A 21,349-nucleotide genomic window follows, 5' to 3' on the forward strand; every position below is an offset into this window, starting at 1 on the left:
ATCGGTTTATAACATACAATATTGATAGGTTAGAATGTATAAGAAGTAAAGTGAATAAATTCATGTTAATTATTATATTTATTAAACTAAAAATCAGAACGTTTTCATGGTAAATTTTCTCAATCATTATCATACTTTTAAAAGTCCAATACTCAATCCATCTCAATAGAAAAAATATACAAAAATAAAACTTTCACCATCAAGACCGAATGTTCCTTGCAAAGAACTATTATTTTCAAACGAAAAAAAATCTTACAAAACTTCTTCGAATTGGTAAAAATATTTTTTTTGCTTGTTTAGCAGTATTTTAACTTAAATTATACTGGTTAGTTTTTCAATTAAACCGCGTTTACGTGAAGAAAAAAAATTAATCGTACATCACGTCCTCTCGGAAGAACCACCTTGTCAAAGAAAAATGATAATTTGACAGTGACATTTTGTTTTTTTTACATTAATAAGTTCGGATACCTGATTTTGAATACTCTAAGCCATAGACTATCACTCTTTTTTTTCGATAGGCGCGAATTTTTGAACTTAAAATAATCGCTAAAGTTTTAGTTCCTCTGAAGGCACATCCGGCGATACTTACAATTCACCTCGGAAAATGTCTCGGCGTTACTGACTACAAAGTTTCAGTTCCTTCTGAGGCACATCCGGGCTTACGAGGTTAATGAAAGAATGGTGCTTTTTAATCCACCAAATAAGATCTTCAAACTTTATATCACGACGATACATTAAACGATTTAAAATGGTGATATGCAAAATCGACCATTCCTCCACATCCGTAACATATCATCAATATATACAATGGATCATTTCATTATACTAACATCCTTTACAATATTAATTAACTATACATAATGTACATATTTTAGTTTATTTGCATTTAATATATACTTCAATCCAGAGACGTAGACAACTGTAGACTTTTCTGTACATTGCAATCTCTATTGCACAATAAAACTAAATATTAACTTTGGCTTATCCATTACAAACACCCCAGTATTGGTGTAAACAATAATTAACAATAATGTTAATAGTAGTAATATAGGACATCAATATCGTTCATCACAGAAACGACGACGTGGTGACACAGATTGTATGATTACCCGGGTTAGTTGCAAAATGCTCTTTAAAACAAAGTAATCTACTGAACAATAAAAATATGTAATGAACTAATTACATTCCGTGAATTATTAAACCAGCGAATGGCACAAAGTAAAACTTGGATAGTAAAATGATTGCATAAAATTATTAGAAAAGGTTAACACTTTGGAATGGTAGAGAAACCCATACCAACAATATAATTTACTATACATTAAGACCAGGGTTTACATTAACAATTCAATAAAAAACATGAACTACGATAATTTCATCCTGTAAAACAAAACCAAACTGATATCGTTAAAACAGTAACATAAATATTATAAAACATACCATAAACAATTCAACATTATTATAATAAACTAACAATACTTACTAAACCCAATTGATCAAGTAGTTTTATTTGCGAAATATCAAATACCCCCAAACATGAATGATGGTCATGACCAATCAAACTCCAAGCATCTTATGAGCACAGGGACGGCGCGCGCCGCAGCGTTCCAACGGACCAGTCACTCCGCTAGCCGGCTGGGCCTCATTCCGTCTTCTGCTCACAATATAGTTCCTTCAGAGATTTAAGTTCCTCTATAAGAGCCTTATTTTGATTTTCAAGAACTGCCACCCTGTTCTCCAGGCATTTGATGTATTCTTTTTTCTTACGACGACATTCGCGCGCCGCTTCTCGATTCTTCAACAACCTCAGTTCTCGTTTTCGCGTTTGGTCTTCTAGAATGGGACCTGTAAACATAGTACCATTTATTCGTTTCTCCGGTAAAAATTGGCGTTTTTGCCAATTCGATAGAAAATATCTCGTAAATTGACCATACTAACCCGGAACGTAAAACTGAGCGTCTTGGTTGGTCGCGTACTGCACGATAGCGCCGCCGCTGCCCGTGCCTGAGACGGCCAGTGTGTGCAGCCCGCCGTCCGTTTGTAGGGCGCCGGCCGGGATTACTGAAAACAAAACAAACATCATTTATCAGTTAAATACCTACTATAACATAGTGGGTCTCATTTTCACAATTAAAAGGATATAAAGATTGTGCTCGTAACACCCAGGTAAATACTAATTCCCAATATTGAATTCTCAAAAGAAAGAAAATATCGAATCGAATATTGTATTGTATCGTCAATGGTCATGATTAAAGAAAAAAAAAACATTTAACTCTCCGCGGACTACATAATTTTAGTCAGCTGAAAGTTTGTTCAGCTTATAATTTGTATCGTCAGTAGTCTCGTCTCTAGTTTCGTGCACCTTCACATACATCTGTATGGGTGTATCTACACCCATTGTATTTCGAGCTACTTCGTCATCAGAATATTTAGTCTCCCCTGCAGGAACACAATCTTCTCTGATATACCAGAGACAAGCGGACGATTTGGCCTGTCCTGTCTCCGATACACATCTGCATAAAGTAGCATCCGACTTCAGTATATTTTAACTTTCGTTCTTCTAATGTGTGCGACCGTATTATTGAATATTTTTCTTATGTCCTGGTTGTTGCCACTTGGACTCTTAATTGTTGTTTTAATTAAACGATATCAGCTCTTCATTTTATAGGGATCTCCTGTCTTTGTATTATTGTTGAAAGATTAAATGACATACCTGTGACTGCAGTTTGGAAAAATACAGGCTTAAACAATGCTTTAAGAAGAGCTAGTTAAGGCCGGGTAGCAGAGAAAATGGCGAAAATGAGGTTTTCATTTATCATTTTTGAGGTACTAAACAGTAAAATTAAAGGCTAAGATTTTTATTGGGCATAGTTGAGGATATTTTCTAGGGCTATTAACGGATGGAAACACGATTTGATGAAGTTGACTCGATAGAATAAATTCCCAAAGTTACCTCTATTCGTTTTCTATTTATGGTTTTATTTTTAAAATAAGCGATTTGAGATTCTAAATCTTTTACTAAACTAAAGTTCAGAAATAACTTGAGGGCTTTTAACGGATGAAATTTTTATATTGCGTCTTATTTAGTTACTATGTTAAAAAATGTGGAAAAAATCGTCCATGACGGCTTGGACAATCTCAATCAGTCGCGCGGTGGCGCTTACGGAGGACGGACGCGTGTCAGTTTTATGGCCGTGACAGTTCGCGATTTGTCAATATTTTTGACAATGATGACTTTGATGAGTCACAGTATAATAATATCAGTGCTACTGGAGAAAACTAAATTTTTTGATAATTAAGAATTATCAATTTTGTGTACCTATTGAAATTTAAATCGTTCGCATCCTTTTAAACGAAGACTCTACTCATGATACATAGTACATTCCTCAAATATGAGACAAAACCAATGAGTTAAAATTACATTTTAATAGTACCTACATACAATCGTCTTTACACTCTTTAGAAGACACTGACACTGATACAAATAAATAATAAAAAATTAGGTCAGTGGGTCAAATATAGGGGCAGCTGCACGTCACTGAAAGACGATTCTGTTTACTCGGCATCTGGGCTGGAGAACATGAACCCTTGTTTATAGATGCAGATGTAAATGGAGTTATAACTGGACAAATTTTACATGAAATGTGTAACAGAAATCAGTTAAAAGACACATACATGGAATACCAAATAAGGTTGCGGAGGGAAAGCTACCTATATAAACTAGCGGCCGCCCGCGACTTCGTTCGCGTAGACCTAGTTTTACCCCCGTTAGATATCATGTTGATAGATGGCGTTTCACGGCTTCCCCCAAATGAATATTTACGAACGTCATACAGTAGTTTGTCCAGCGCTGTAGATTTTAACCAATGACAATAGGTAAATGGCGCTTTTTAGACACGTCTTATTTATTTATTGAAATTTATTTGTCACATGTCGTCATAAGTGTTAGCCTATATGTTAATCTGGGTTATAAACAATAATACTGTAAAGTTTCAACAAAATCCGTTCAGTAGTTTTTGCGTGAAAGAGTAACAAACATCCAGACATCCAAACTTTCGCCTTTATAATATTAGTAGGAAGTAGGATATTTCACAATCCAAACTAATATTTTACTATTTAGTTTAGCATTTACTTACCTACAGTAAATATTAGTTTTGATTGTGAAATGTTTAAAATAAAAAAAAATAATAAACCAAAATAGGGTTTCAAATTACCTATCTTTATCTAATTTATAAAGAGGTAAAGTTTGTGTGTTTGTATATTTGTTAAATTGTAAGGGGTAATCTCGGGATCTGCTGAACCGATTTTAAAAAATCTTTCACCAATAGAAAGCCACATTATATCTGAGTGTAATAGGTTATATAAAAACTGAAAAATACTACGCGGGCGAAGCGGCGGGCGGAAAGCTAGTTTATTTATAATTATGTACGAGCATAATAATTATTAAAGTCTAAGTCAAACATTCTTTATTTGTGTGGACCTATATTAACGAGAGATTAGACCTAGACAAGGCGTCAAATATTTCAAGAAAAAAATTAAAAACTATGTATTATAAAGCTAAATTTTGCTCTCATGGAGCCTTTACCTACTCTGACAAATCAAGACTTAAAGAAGAAACTAATAATAAAACTGTTTAACTGTCCTGCAATGAAAAGCTTGATCGGGTACAACACCTCAAGTTATTTTAGAACTTGATTTCATGAAAAGACTCTGAATATCAAATCGCTTAGGTATCTAAAGTCAAACGATTCTGAAATGTCAAGTGGCATAAAGTTGGGACTAATAAATAACCCATTAAGATACTAACGCCCTCCTGTCAATGACATACCTGGAACGTTAGAGTACCTATTGGACAACTAGTAAAAATGCTTTGTCCTAAATGACTGACGGATATCGTAGAGACCTGAAAGTTGGAAGGTGTGTTCTTTGTATGACGTAGGCATCCGATTTTCCGAAATGGGGTCATGAAATGAAGTGGGTGAAAAAAGGGGGCAAAGATTGTATGGGACAGTGATTCTTTGGTTCAATCTACTTGAAATTTTGCTTAACAATTTCTTAATATTATAATTCATGACAAACGTGTGAAAGGGATAGAAAGTTATTTTGGGAGTCATTTGCGTCGAAGTTGATATCAATACTAGATACTTACTGCTTTTGATTTAATTACTTTTTATTTTTACAAGTGTTTGAAAACTCCATGTCAGTTTGCAATCAATGTCAAGTGAAATCTCAAATTGAAATGTCCAATCTCAATGAGGAGGCTCTGCATTTATTCCTAGAATTCCCCTAACACCGTCAAATTACCCTTTCGAATTCAAGACAGTGCAGTTTCCCATCAAAATCTGCTTCGTAATGACTATAAACAAAGCTCAAAGTAAAACTCTAGCAACCTCTGCATAAACTCCCATGAGTGCTCAGAGCGAGTGCCTGCGCCAGGTAACCGCGTGTGATGCTCATAGTGATTTTCGATACAGAGCCCCGTAATACGTTGTACATAAATTATGGAAAGAAAACACCCAGACCAATACAAACAAATATGTATGCAATTTTAGTGTGATATTTTTATTTATTAATAAACAAAAAGACTGAACAAAATTGATGCGTGTACTGATTAATGTAATTAACCACATGCAAAGTTTCGTGAATTGCAACAACTATAATTTATTATCCAAGCTCTAAATAATCGCTACTACGAGTAACTGATCATAAAATGTTTTTCTGATGAACTGATCATTAAATGACCTACCGATAGGTCGGGTGACGTAATCTTGAAATTCTTTTGAACTTCCGGAAGGTCGGGTGATGCCACGCCTCTTTGAACCGTGTTTACTTTGGCAGTTATATTTTATATTTATTCGATTCTAAAATATATTCCCAAAAATTCTGAAAGGTGTTTTAATTTGTATCACTTGGATATGATTTGTATTAGAAAGTGTTGTGAGTGTGACGCTTGAATGGAAGGAAGTCAACCTAACCTAACCAACTGGTATTTTTATACTGTGTAGCTGGGAGAGCTCTTTGGCGCGCTGTCTTCGGCGAAGTATTGCGCGCGCAGATTTTGACAGCGTGAAATACCTACTTTAGCAGAAATACCAAGCCTTAATAAATCGGTTACTTAGAACTATGACAGTACTACTAAATAAGTAGGTAGGTACCTATACCAAGTAGATATCGTTAGGTACTCCTATAATTTCAATAAATTTTCATAATTTTATAAAAGAAGGACCCAACACATATTTTCATGTAAATTTTAACAAACCAACTTTTTGATTACGGCTGGGTGTTAACGCCGATAGTTAAAGGTACGAGAAGCAGTTAAATCAGCATATGAGTATTTCTCAAAAAAAATGTACGTAACGAAACGGTAGTAACGAAATAGTAAGGCCATAAGGCTTGTTATACATTGGCGAAATATTGTGAATGCTCTTTATTTATTCAATTCGAAATATTTGTAAGTATGCACCCAAATACGGGGTAATATTAAGGGGTTAGAAATAAAATAAGGGAGTAATCATTCATACTATTTTAATAAAATTATTTTTGTTCCATCATGTTTATCCATTTTGAGTCGTTCTCTGTAAGCTTTTTGCCTTTCGGCATTGGTTTTTGGCGGCATTCCTAAAAAAAACAAAAGAAGTAATCACATAAAAACGTAATCTAAATGATTTGATAATTTTTTGCTGGTGGCACTTCTGTAAAGCAGATAGTATCCAATCCTTTTGTTATTAACGCTCTATATTTTTTGAAATTAATTAAGTAGTGAATATTACTATGCTTAGTCAGGTAATAACAGTATACACTCAGCATTATGTTGTACTTTTTCGTAACGTAACGAAATTCGCAAAAAACGTAACGAAATATTAGACAAAATGAGATCAGAAACAAGTATTTTTTTGATAAAATTTGTTACAGCAAATATAAAAGCTTACTAAATGTTCGTACCACACGTATTACAAAAAATGGTTAAATGAAGACTTACCGTTCTATATAAAATCGCTGATTTTACTGCCTGTTACGAAAAAGTAATCCCACAAAACACACACGTTTTCACTAATTTTCGCGATAGATGTTATGGCGGAGACGTTAGGCCAACAGCCATTCAGAGTGCAGCTATTGTTGTCCGTGTAAAATAAATACGGAATTGTTCAGAAACCATGGGAAAGTAGAAATAAATCGTAACTAAAGAGTAAATAACGAAATAGTAAATGAGAGCGACTCATTTTGTTTTTTTGCTTTAAATTGCCAATTCATTATGACACCCCATAGAAAATCAATTTGATACAGAAACTGCGATTACTGTAGAACGATAATACAAAGAAATTTACAATAATTTAGTTACGTATCGCATTTTATGAAACAAAAATACATGAAAAAGCTAGGGTGGCAAACAGGTTTTTGTATGAAAGGTAAAAAAGGACTATTTTTAAAATATCTAAATATTTGGTAATAAGTAGGATTATAGCTATAATTCTTCGTTATCTTAAAGATTAATATTCATCCTTCAAAATTGTGTGTGTTTTTTTTGTGTGATGATTTATAAATATAAAACTTTTGAACTGTTTCAAAGCACACTTTTTTTTTTCAAAATGTACATTTTTTTTGAGAAATACTCATATTTTTTTAAAATCCATACAATTAATATATCTGAAAGTATAATATAATTTCAAAATATCTGAAAGTCGTAAGCTATAGTTCATTCAACTTATGATGGTGATTTAGACAGATAAAACGTTTCGTTTTATGATTCTAACTTTCTACGAATAAAAATATTGAGTTGTAAAAATCAATTACTTTTGTGTGTTTTCATCCTTCCAAAATATCAATCACTAATCTTTCTCAATTAACCTAAACAAGAATTTCTATTTATTTATTAGTTTATTATTTAGAAAAAATTGTGAAAAAATATTAAATGAATTGCTTCTGCGTTAGTCGGAACTTTTGCTCATAGGGATGGGACATAAACAATCGCAATAAATCAGTAATCGGCATGGTGGTCATCTTACCATCGAATCACGATTATTATCTCAGGCAGGTCAAAGCTAATTCAGTACGTGTGCGTTTTCCTTTGATGACGGTTTTGTTTTATGCGATTTCTCCACGTATTGTTTGTTATTGTTATTTTGATGTTTTATTGAATAAAATGCATATATTTAATTCTTTGTGATTTATTTTGTACCACTAAGAATATTCACGTTTATTCCATTTCCAGATAGTTCAAATTCATAGATATAATTTTGATCAAGATTAAAAATCAAACAAATAAAAGGCGATTAGATTTCTATAGAAAATATTCTCGATTCTAAAAAATATCGATTAGGTTTATAAGGAGCGCCTCACTAAATAGAACTGTCATAATCACCATCTTACGCTGAATGGACTATAAATATAGCAACAAAAGAAATAAAGCATGACGTCAGCAATTACTAATACGCCAGCGATTACGTCACCGCGGGTCCAACAGGTTCACGCGGAGCCACACCGAGTAGCGGTGACGTAATGTTCAAGAATATTTATCCATAATAAATTTTAATTTGTAAGGTCTTTGCCTGTTGCAGTTCCACGCACAAGGTTTTAAGATAACTTACATACCCCTGGCAATATTTAACTTAACAATTTTATTATGATAGTTCCACTCATTGATAATAAAAACATCTATACGTTGTTTTATGTATTTTATTTCTCCTGTAAAATGGCAGTTTGACAACTTTTGAAAAAAATAAGATTTGAATCTATTTTTATTTATTACTTACATGAATCGGAATTTGACTAGAATTTAAGATATCGAGCAACGAGGCTTTTTGTAGGGTTATTATTATTATCTTTGAATTGTAAACCTCGTAGTAATATTCACTACGCCAATTTGATTATTTGAATTTAATTATTGAGCGTTTCCTTGTCAATGTATTTCAGGAATATGTACATACAAATACAAGGTGTTTGGCGGAAGGTTAGACAAACTTCGTGCACAGTATAGGTAAGGTCATTTTAAGAATACAGGTTCGCCCATTTGACCCTAAGTGAGCTACGATTTTTTTTTTATTGATATTTTTGTTTCTATTAATTTTTTTCCCTAATTTGACCTGAAACCTGCTTCAATTTTTTTTACAGAAGGAGGGTTATGTTTTTCGAGTGTATGTATGTATGTATATTTCTTTGGCACGGCCTACAGCCTAAACGGCTTGACCGATTTTAGCGTGAGTGGTTTCGTTAGATTTGTCCTATTCGTGAGTGACACTGGCTATATTAAAGTTGGAAAAAAAATCAAAATGGCGGATTTTAGGCGCCATAATGTCTTAAAAAAAATTTTGTTTCCCCAAAACTTATTGAGTGGGGTATCAAAATAAAGGGCTTTTTAAGTAGTTTACAAAAATGCACGGTATTTAACTAAAAAAGATTAAAATAAAATTATTATTTAATAAACAAAAAACGCAACTGCGTAAAAATGAACTAAAAAGATAAAAACAAGACAACTTAGTGTTCACAAATGCAGTCGGAGGCATCAAATACATCACCAACAAAAGAATTAGTCATTGATGTCTAATCTGATTTCTGATTTTTTTCTCGTGTGTTTTCAACCGCTTTTTTTATTTGATATTAATATCGAATAATATGTCTTTAGTCAAATAAAATAAATTTCGGATCCAGATAATGATTGGATATTGGCTAGTTACGAGCCGCCAAAGTTTAACAAAAGTACAAACCACGATAAAAAATCAACTTAGAATTCGATTTAAAAATAAAATAAAGGTGACAATGGATTGCCAATCATTTTAAAAACATCTCTAGCTTTCCTTCTTTCCAATGATATATCACATACGTAGTAATTAGTAGAGATGAAACGGATATCCGGTAGGCCGGATATCCGGCCGGATACCGGATAGTTACTCACTATCCGGCCGGATACCGGATATTAAAAAACTACGACAAATTCCTATTATTAAAATGAAATACATTAATCTTTGAGGTAAATATAAATAATAATGACGGCTTTTATTTAAAGTCCAAAAAGTTACAAAAAAGCCATAAGGCTAAAAAACTAATTTATTTGTCTGGGCTATTCACTCTAATGACGAATACATAAATAGTAAATATCTGTTAATGTCGATGCCAAATAAAAAGGCGATCTTTTTTTCACTGATGGTCTGATGACATGATGCAGTTCAGTCAGATTACGCCAGCAAGTACATTAATTTAATTGTCGCTATTCAATCACACACTCACGATAGCAACCGAAATCGTCCGAATTGATCTGTCCCCTAGACAAGTGGCAAAATCGGACATTCTATTCGGACGGATTCGATTTTCGAAAAGTGTGACTAGTCTAGTCTACTAATAGACCCACTGATCGCGTTCGAAGCACCTGTGCGGCGCTAAACTCTTCACAACATGCAACGAGACAATGGGCCAACTATCCGGCCGCCGGATATCCGGCTATCCGGCCTAGCAGCTGGCCGGATATCCGGTATCCGGTCAAACAACTATCCGTTTCATCTCTAGTAATTAGATATTGAAATTCGTCAAAAATTCAAAGTAAATGGAATAACAATACAAAAATTATTATCCATACAAAGCTTTTTCAAACATCTTTATATTTTCTGCTATACACCTTTTCAAAACTATTTTTGTGTATTTTATTTCAAAATCAAATTAAAAATAATAGGTAACCACATTATGAAGAAAAAAGTAAAAAAAAAGTCTAAATCTACTTTGTATTGGATAATTTTTGTATTATTATTATTCCATTTTCTTCCATAAACTTAGAATTTTTGACAAATTTCAATATCTAATTACTACATTATTGATATGTCATTGGAAAGAGAAGCTAGAGATGTTTTTATAATCATTGGCAATCCATTATCACATTTAATTTTTTTATTTAAATTGAATTCTAAGTTGATTTTTTATCGTGGTTTGTACTTTTGTTAAAGTTTGGCGGCTCGTAACTAGCTATCCAATCAATAACTGGATCTGAAATTTATTTGACTAATGAAATACCTATTTGATATTTAATATAATCTAAATTGAAGCAGATTTAAAAAATAAATAAAAACAAAAATAACATCAATTAAAAAAAGTAGCTTATACAGTGTGAGTCACGTTAAAGTGTACATATGAAAATAGATGAAACTAGACCTATTTTTATCGACAAAAAAGAGGTCAATTTTTTTTGAGATTTTTCTTTAATTTTTTATTGAATTTTTTTTCTTCCAATTACTTATTGTAAAGAAAACGTAATAACTTTTAAACTAAGCGGTATATCCTGATAAAATAAAAACAGTAATAATGCTAAATAACAGGCAATACTAAAAAATACATAAAATACACAAAAAATGCCAACAAATAATAAAAAATGATACTTTTTGAAAAAAATCTGATTTTAAATTCGTGTTTTTTGGTTATTGATAAATTACTCCAAAAAATGCCCCTATAGCATGTGGTTTTTATTATTTTGTATTATATACGTAAAACCAACCCCCTAGACAAGTAGTAAAAAGTGACAGTTGTAATTTCGAAAGGTGGTCGAAAGGCCTTTTTAGGGTTCCGTAATCCTGACAAGGAACCCTTATGTGTTTGTTCCGGCGTTTCTTCTCAGCACTTGCCATATGTTTGTCTCGAAGCGCTGGTAGGGCCCAAAAGATAAGGAGACATGTAAAGTGGGCCATAAGGGCTACCTTTTCTTTTTTTATTATTTTCTATTGACGTTCATAAGTGCCACTTGTGGTCTAAACTGAATAAATATTTTTGATTTTGATTTTGATTTTTTGATTATGTCTGTCTGTCTGTCCGAGGTTTTGCTTGGAAACTACTGGCACTAACTAGAGAACTGTAATTTTGTGGAGGTATATTATTAATCACGCCGATAAAATGGGAGGATTTTTTTTTCATCTTCTACCCCAGCGTGTAAGGGTATCATTGGCTTGAAAAATCTGGAAAAATTCATGATATTAGTGCTTTTTAAGAACTCCCAAGGAAAACTATAGCGGTTAAGATAGATCAGTTAGTTTAAGAGTAGGTACCTAATAGTCGTTTTACTCATGTATTATAAAATTTCATACCTTATAAAAATTCCTTAGAAGAAAATATGAAAAGTGACTTTAGATGAAGTAATTGCTTGCTTCTGAAATATATTGTGGTAATGAAGGACAACTACAAGGAACCCTACACTGCGCGTGGCATGATACGCACTTGGCCGGTTTTTTGTATGGTGCTACTTGTCTAGACCTACAGGTCAATGACTTACGTCACACAGATTATCTTGCACACACCAAAATAGGCTAGATGACAAAATTTCAATTATTTGTCCGTAAGACAGATAATTAATAAATATTAGACTAATTTTTTTTTTTCTTTCATAATGAAGAACGTTCACTAATTTTGTTTTTTAGCTTTCTGTATTCTCTGTTAAAAATAAAAAATACACGTGAAAGAATTATTTTGATACGTCAATTAGTTTCCAAGATATTGAATTTTTTAAAGATGCGGGCGGCGGCCGGCCCGCCATTTTATGCGCGTGACGTCATAATACAGTGACTGGCTCAAATTTGTATGGGTGGAATCTTGCAAGCTGAATTAAGACCCACTTCCGGACAACCGATTAAGCTGAAATTTCGCATACACATGTAATTTGGATGACCATGCAATATTATGATGACATGGAGCTGATCTGATGATGGAGCTGGAAGGTGGCCATAGGAACTCCATAATAAAACGACTTAACTCTATCGAGTTTGGGCTCTTTCGTTTTGTATTGACGAGTACTTCAATTCTATATAGTAATCAGGGTCTAATGATGGAGCTGGAAGGTACTTCGCAATAAAACGACACAATCGCATCAAGTTTGGGTTTGGTTCAATTTTAATTTCTGTGATGGGTCTGGGTGTTAATATGTATGTAGGTATTTACAAAAAAAAATTATTTAAGTATGTTTATATCCGTTGTGTAGTGAGCGGATACTGAAGGCCTCAGCCTCGAACTTAGCGGGCAGCGGGGCGGCGGCGGCGGCGGCGCGGGGGCGGGGCGGGCAACGCAGACCCGTTCTCGAAACCAGCGGGCAGCTCGCGCGGCGCTTTAACGGCGAAGTGTTGTGTTCGGGGTTGTGTTGTCGAGATATTTGTTTTTATTCGCGAACGAAATGTCTGAACAACGGCGACAATTTTATTTCGATTCAAATTTATTCCTTACGCTCGATTTATTGTGGGCAAAAGAAGGAGTGCGCTGCCCGCTCGTTGCCCGCTCCCTCGCCGCTGCCCGCTCGTTGCCCGCTCCGGCGCCGCTGCCGCGCCGCTGTTTTCGAGAACCGGTCTATTTGATTTTACGCTAAGTTCGAGGCTGAGGCCTAAATGTACGTCACGCGGGGTCACGTGACCGTCGGCGGGACTCGATATTTAACCCTTAACTGTGGGTCTAGACAAAGTGCAAATTATAATCGCAAACCAGTCGAAAAGTGGTCGAAAAGTCCCTTTTTTGTATGGAGTTTTGACGGATTCGATTTTCGATTCGATCAAAAAGTGCGTTTTGTCTAAGGGGGCTGGTATCGTAAATTGGACATACGTAACTGGTATCGTGGGGGCCGCCCGGCCCCCATACTATGTTTGCTTCCAGCAAGCATGTTTTACCCATATACTTGAATAAATGTTCATAAATGGTATATATCAGGCTAGTTCTACGTAATCGTTTAGTTTTTACTTTATATTAACCTTCTTACGTGTGTACCACAAGAGATTACATAATAGTAAGAACTTTTTACATAATATTTTTTTTACGTTACAAATATCCATGAAACCCGTCGTTTCGAACGTTTTAACCAAAAATATTATTATTTTAATTAATCCATAATATGTGAACTTCATAATAAATAAAGTTTTATAGTAATATTTTATAAAAAATAATTAGCATTTCATAAAAATAAAAATGTAAATTTTATGATGGATTATCAGACCGATTGTATTTATTTTATCATAGCAGCTGGATTAACCAGGTCCTAAAACATCTTCATTTTCACTCTATGGAGAAATAACTTGAGAATCAGAATCAATTTCCTCATTATCGACCGAAAAATGGTTACGTGTCTTCACAATGACCTATATTTTTTTATCACTATATCCTTCTTCTGGCATGCTAATTTGGAATCAAAAACTTCGTTCTTGGGTATCTTCGATTGTTTTATTACTTAAAAGTCATGGCATCTTGAATCAATACCGAAAAAATAAAAAACATATAAAAATTACCATGAAAAAAAACCAACGTAACTGGTATCGTGGGGGCCGCGCGGACCCCAACACGTGCATAACTTCGTCCTAGTGAATGATGCAGTGCTGAAACACCTGCACCAGACGTGAGTAGTGCCGTTATGAGAATACCAAAAATATTGGCTGCCCAAGATGCGTAGCTTCTTAGAAATCAAAGAAAATGTCATGAGTGGGGGCCGCGCGGCCCCCACGATACCAGTTAAGGGTTAAGCGAACTTTGAATGCCTATAAAATCATAACTACTGGGTATTTTTGAATGAAATAAAAACAAATGTATTTGTATATGTAAAAGCTTAACTGTAACAAAGGTTTCAAGTGATTTTGCATACTTAGTAACATTCTCAATTAAATAATAACAGTGCTACATCGAGTTGAAATGGCGCGTTACGTCACGCTTGAGTAGATTTTTTACTCAAAAGTGACGTCACGCGACATTTCAACTCAATATAATACTGTACTTATTCGATTATGAAAAAAATTAAAAAATATGTCTCCAAAAATTTTTTTTAATATCTGTCTGACGGACTAAATAGAATTGCGATTTCATTACTCAGTCATCATCCCTATAACCACTGAAGTTGCCTCTCAGCATCTATTGTTTCAAATTGATCATTTGATATTGAAACCCCAAAATATTTATTCACTACTACAGTAGGTACTTTAAGATTTAACATAGTGAAGTTATCTAAATAGCCAAAACCCACGGTGATAAAACAAGTGAAATATTAAATAAAGTTAATTGAATAAGTCACAATGGTTTTTACAATTCAGTTGGTGGTATGAAATACAAAAATGATGATATCTTCTGAAGCTGAATTTAGTTATGAGCTATGTAGGAGGATAATTAAGATGTAACAGGTTAGTGACACATGTTGCACACAGAAACAAAGTAGTGTCAGCAGCAGCACATTTAACTGACCTGGCGCAAAGGACAAAGGAGATGACAGCGACACTTCATTCTCGCATCCTGGTTTAGTTCCCATGCGATTTTCTGTAATATTACGAGGTTCTTACTTATTCTTTTGTAAGTATTTATATTTCTCAATTGCATGTGTCCAACCACCACTCCCATGTCTGTTTGATTATTCCTGTTTGCCAACTCTCAAGACATTTCATAAATATTTAATATCACCAACAAAGTAACATAAATTGTGACAATTTTATAATTTCAACTGAGTTTTTAGAGACTGCCCTTGCACTTAACAGTTGAAATAAAATAATATACAATAGGAACACACCTATTTATTTATCATAATATTATAAGCACAATCTTTATACTTAGGGAATAATTAAAAACAGCTACCTATAGTCAAGTATAGTCCAATTTTTAATTCGACGGAATTCTGACAGCTGTCATTTTTTGACAATTCAGATATAATAAGCCTTTTTTGCTTTGAATTATTAATAAATAATATGAAATGAAATTTCATCAACTACAACTTACAAGAATGAACTATTGTTTGTTTCGTGAATTCAATGTACACTAATTATTATGTACATTTTAGAGATTAAATAGAAAAAAACGTGTTTTTAACACAGTAAAACAACATATTAACATAAACGAAAATATGTATTGATCATCAATCATCATTATCGTCATCATAATCAACTTGGATTATAAAATTGGCATCTTGTTAAATTGATTATTTTATGAAGCTAAGATTTTATTAACAAAAGGATTTTCATAAAAAAGGTTTGTAACCCATGGATTATTGGCCAGGGAGTCCAGTAATAGAAAAATAATTTCCCAATTTTTTTTGTAACTTCTAAAATATGATAATAAAAATTCAAATAACCATTTTGAAATGATCAGTACATTTTTAAGCCTTAGTTTTTTAAGTGAAACCTTAAATTCATGAAAGGATTATTTTTTAATTTGTGAAAATGCTCTCCATCCTTAGTGGGAATGTTTCAATGTTGGCAACACTTCAGAAATGTCAAAATTCCGTCGAATTAAAAATCAGAGTTTAGGGTAATTGCGCCGGTTTTCCGTCCAGCTCCTGTTTTCGTCAAATACGGAAAATTAGAATACAAACCTAACTTTCCGTGCAAGTTTGGACTTGTTACAATCTATAATATCTAAGTAACAGTTCTGCCTGCATGAAAATGTAATTTGACAAGTAATAACTCCAAAAAAATCTACGGAAGTTGCTGCTGCACACAGGTGAATGGAAAACGTCGTCAAGTTAGAAAAAAAACGTGCCGGTAGGGAACTTTCATGGTATGTTTAATTACTGTTTTAGCTACTTTACGTAATGTTTTTGGCACGTATGTCTAATTATTAGCATATTAAACACTATTTTAAGTGTTTATTAAAGTTTTTGTATAGAAATCTTAGATAATTAAGTGGACTAATACTAGCATAACAATTTTGCAAGATTTTGGTTTTCGTCCACGTGGACGGAAACCCTGACACCTAGTTTATATTTTTAAATATCAATTTACTTCAATAGACCTACAAAATACAATGTTTTTTCTTCCAATATGATCTTTATTGCTATTACATTAAACATTTTAGTTTACGTCCACTTTTTAACAGTGATAAACCCATAAAAACCGTTAAAAAGATGTGGACGAAAACAAAAAACAGCTTTAAACGTTGTTGTGTTTTCGTCCATGACGTCATGAGCAAGCACTGGGGTGGACGAAAACCAAAATTAGCTATTCCTGTAGATTAGTTTTCGTCCATTTGTCCTTCGACCTATTGCAATATTTTCCTAAATTTAGGTAAGAAACTTTTTTATATCTTTTTGATATCATTTGAAAGCTAACAAAATTACCTTTCAAATGATATACCACAATCCATAGTTACTGTATTGTAGAATTGGTTTTAAGTTAATAATTCAACTGCACCATTTTTTCTACACAGTGGTCGAAAACTAGCGTACACTAGAACGAAAACTGATTTTTTTTGGACGAAAACTAGTGAAATCGCCTCTTTTGCATAAAATATTTTTTATAAAAAAACCCGTGGTATTTACTTATTGTCATATAATATTAACGTAAAGTAGACTATATAAGGACTAAAATGACATATGATACATATGAGTAAGGGTATTTTAAGATATTCATTTCGCATCACAAAGTTGGCAACTCCGATAATTGGACGAAAACTAGCGCACTTACCCTACTTATTTTCCTTATGGGATTATGATAGTAAGTACCACCATTACTATGTGTTTAATACTCAATTTATAATTATTTATTGAAATTATATGTCTTTTAAAACAATCCTAAGCTACTAACAACCACTCCTAAAAGAAGGTACTGATATTGATAGCATGATACAATTAGTCGCCAGAGTCATTTTAGTCAACTAAGGATTTGTTACACCACCTGACTCAAAACGTAACTATATATATGTTACGGTTAATGTGATAAATTGAAAATTATTAATAATAACCGGTTATTATGAATAATTCCCGACAGTCGCGGTGAAAGTGATAAATTAATCACATTTAACAGTGATTATTTAATGATTCAACCTTAGTACTAACAAATTTCATAAAAGAGAACAACATCTTGTGTACGTGCTCGTGTACAGCCAAACTTTTGAACGTTTTGATATCATATATTAATATAATTTGGCATAATGAGTTTGGAATGTTTTTTGCATAATATTACTTTTCCATGATGCCTATAACATAATGTTTTGATTTAAAGTGAAAAATAGGTTAAGGTGCGGCGGGGGTGGCCCTTGGGCCACCCCTAAGCCGCCTATTTAGTTTTATACACACATAAATGACCTCATATTAATCACATTTACCAAATCATGCGGTAATTATTCATAATAACCGGCGATTATTCATAATTTTCACATTTATCACTTTGACCGTAACATATATATATAGAAATAAACATAACCAGTGATTTTTGTATTGAGTTTGACAGATGTTTTTATGTTTATTATAGTTAAAGTAAGATGGTGCAACCCAGGCTAAGTAAAAGTTGTATTAATATGTCCATTTACCAATAGATTTTTTTTAAATTTTGTTACTCAATGCAATGTTTGCTGCAATTATATGCAAAAAATCTTCACTACAAACTCCACTTGTATGGAGAGCATTAAAAATTTGATAATAGCAATAAAAAACTTACCTGCAATTTCAGCTCCTCCAAGATCATTTAATATCTTTCTGTATGATGGACGCCTTGTCAGCATTTCCCGGTATTTCCTTTTGGGCCCTTCATCATCACTGCAACTCTCGTCACTGCAAGACTGTCCTTGAGAGCTTACTAATGTGTTAGGTTCTGGTTTTATCTAAAATAAAAAAAAAGCATTTTTCAAACAAAGTAAGAACAATTCAAATGAAAGCATAAACACTATTCATAGTTTTGTTTACTTTTTATTACCTGTAAAGTTTGTAATGTCCCTTGGGTGGTATGTATTACAGAACTTGGTTTGCTTACAAGAATGACATTTCCTTTTGGTAACTGCACAGACTGAATATTGGATGCTGTTTGTATAACAGACTGTTGATTTGGTTGAATTACAGACTGAACCTGAAATCAATGAAAGTAATATTTATTAAATCCATAGAAAGAAAATTTCTAATAAGATTAGTTGAAAAGATTACAAATATACAATAGTACATAAAGGTTATGTATGTTTATGAATGCAGTCTATACAATAAAACAAACACCTGAGCTGACGGCGCCTGCGAGGGGAGCGTAAGTTGAACAATGCTGGTCACGGCGACTACATGCGGCGTGGAGCTGGCCGCGGCGGGGCCCGCGTTCCCCAGAGGATCTCCAGAACCCGCTCCTCCAGATGAGCCATTCTCCTCCACCATTCCGTCCATTCCAATAGGGTCACCTAAAATATTCAAGGTCAACAATCTGTGTATGCCTTGCTTGTCAGAATAGTTCAGTTTCAAAACAGATTCACATCATAGGTATTATGATTCCGATAAGAAAGCTGTTCACAGGAAAGTCCTAAAAGCGAATCGTCGCGTAATGAATGTGACATTTTCTTTTTGCGTCTAACTTATACGCAACATATTTATTAGTAAAGAGGGGTAAGTATGTTCTGCTGTCTAGTGGAATGTCCATATTTTGTAAACCAAAATGTGAGCGACCATGACAGGTCGCAAGGTTTGTCTTCAGTACAAGCACTCACCAGTTACGTATTCCTCGTCACCGTCTATGCTGCGTCCGGAGTGGGCGAACGGGATGGTACGTAGTAGCCACGTCAACTGTGAGCAGAGTCGTCACTGGCGGAGACCTATGATCTTGTATGCGTCATAACAATATGGCCGAAAATTGTCAGACGCATGCGCGGGACCACCTTCCGCTCTCGAAAACGATGATTAAGCAAGCCCACACAGATACACACACTTACAGTCTAATTTTTTAGAAATCAGCAGAAATGTCATCAAAAATGGCCAACTGACATAAAAATATTTTTAGTCTGTGAACTAGTGATGCGACAAAACCTCTCGTTAATCGCGAAGTGAAATTATTGTAGTACTTGCGTATCATCGCCAGGTGATCGTCAAAATAATAATAATAATAATAAATACACTTTATTGCACACCAAAGATAAGAACAGAAAGAAAAGGAACACACAAGGAAAATACTAAAAAAAAATATGCAACAAAGTCGCAACATTGAATGTGATTGTGAACTGATTATGAAATTTTCGAGAACAGGAAACAAACTGTATGCACAGATGTAATCAAAAAACACACTGGACAGTAAAACAATCAATGATATCCGTAAAGTTATTAAACTTCAAATAGTTGCGTTCTGTTTGACAGTGTTGCTACTAGTGACATCTCGCTCGCTCAGTTCTTTGTTGCTCTATTCCGCTAGGGAGGTAATTTAAGATGCTATCAATTGAAATAATATTTTTATTTTCTTTTATTTTATTTACTTATATAGGAAAATAAGCAATGGAACAATACGTAAGCATAATTGCATAAAAAAGTAAAATAATTTCGTTTAAATAAAACCGACTAAAAATTAAACTGACTCCGAAAAAGTATACACTAAAAGTAGAAAAATAATTTTACGTTATCTCCAATATTGTCGAAGTTATCGCTGGAAAACTAAACAAAGTATCTTATATTTTTTATTTAAAATTAATCAGTAATCGGAATAAGTGAATACTTAAAATAATATCGATTAAATTTACAGATTATTGTCTATGACTCACAGGTTACAGCACTGATGTGTCAGAGACAAGTCATAGACAATATGGAGATAACACATGATTTTAAACGTCAAGTCAATTTGACAAGTCTCACAAATTTTCATCGTCCACGTATTTTGCTAAAATAATTTGTTTCAAAGATTGATTTCAAACTTGTATGAACGTGAAAATGAAGTTGGTTTCATGGGCTTGTTAAATAATGTGTATGATATTATGAACGCGTAAGTGATTATGGTGTAATTGTGTATGAAAGTGTTTGTTTACATCTCTGCTGGATTCTAAAAAATCAAGGTATACAAGTTTTACTAGTTGGATTGGACAACACTGGAATTGTCCCAGTTATTATGACATTGACAGAATGCCGCTGCTAGAAAACACTGAACTGTCCCACCAAATTTATTGACAAGGGGGCGCCACCATCGTTCAAATTTATAGTTTATAGCCTGACCAGGAACATAAAAACCCTGGCATAGAGGCGCGTCAATTGCATTTGATAGTGCAACACTGAGTACAGTCGTACCTGTGTTAAATTAATAGGCTAACTTTATGTATCAGGATTCAGGATTACGGGCTAATTTGATATTTTCATAAATTAACGAAAAAATATTATAATAGGTAACCTGGTTTAAATAAATTAAATGACACCATCAATCGAGTTAGTAGGATTTATTTTATTATTCATCAATAATCAAATTCAGAACTTGAATATTCAACTGCAATGTCTGCTCATGAACGCTTCAAACTCGGTACTTCTTTCCCAATTCCATAAAATTCAACACTTAGAAAGTGACAAAACAGAAATGGCAAGAAGAATGGGACATACTTGCACACGTGCTCATCTATATAAACTACGCATCATTAATGACGAAATGTGTGAGTGTGGGATAGAGGTCGAGGATCTCAATCATATTCTCTTCACTTGTCCTCGTTACAGTAACCGAAATGTCCT

At 33.6% G+C, this 21,349-nt stretch overlaps 1 protein-coding gene across 6 annotated transcripts; it reads right to left on the reverse strand.

Moving 5' to 3' along the window:
* Positions 1-1,206: 1,206 nt before the first annotated feature.
* Positions 1,207-19,582, reverse strand: LOC135071835 (cyclic AMP response element-binding protein B). Of its 6 annotated transcripts, none has more exons than XM_063965663.1 (7): positions 19,366-19,582; positions 18,890-19,062; positions 18,600-18,749; positions 18,345-18,507; positions 15,166-15,237; positions 1,936-2,058; positions 1,207-1,842 (listed from the first exon to the last, which is right to left on the reverse strand). In XM_063965663.1, the coding sequence occupies exons 2-7, from the start codon at positions 19,046-19,048 to the stop codon at positions 1,640-1,642; spliced, it is 870 nt and encodes a 289-aa protein (XP_063821733.1). In that variant the 5' UTR covers positions 19,049-19,062; positions 19,366-19,582; the 3' UTR covers positions 1,207-1,639. The 6 variants fall into 6 exon arrangements, with proteins under 6 accessions (XP_063821733.1, XP_063821735.1, XP_063821736.1 ...); XM_063965665.1 differs by having other exon boundaries at positions 18,890-19,181; XM_063965666.1 differs by lacking the exon at positions 19,366-19,582 and having other exon boundaries at positions 1,207-1,830; positions 18,890-19,359.
* Positions 19,583-21,349: the final 1,767 nt, after the last annotated feature.

The sequence above is a fragment of the Ostrinia nubilalis genome, chromosome 5 (assembly GCF_963855985.1).
Source record: "Ostrinia nubilalis chromosome 5, ilOstNubi1.1, whole genome shotgun sequence".
Taxonomy (NCBI): domain Eukaryota; kingdom Metazoa; phylum Arthropoda; class Insecta; order Lepidoptera; family Crambidae; genus Ostrinia; species Ostrinia nubilalis.

Excerpts from the sequence above, each read along its gene's own strand:
- LOC135071835 (XM_063965663.1), bottom strand. The coding sequence starts at position 19,048 with ATGGACGGAATGGTGGAGGAGAATGGCTCATCTGGAGGAGCGGGTTCT. Across the intron at positions 18,750-18,889 it reads CGCAGGCGCCGTCAGCTCAG|GTTCAGTCTGTAATTCAACC; the intron begins GTGTTTGTTTTA and ends CATTGATTTCAG. Across the intron at positions 15,238-18,344 it reads TGGAGGAGCTGAAATTGCAG|AAAATCGCATGGGAACTAAA; the intron begins GTAAGTTTTTTA and ends GTAATATTACAG.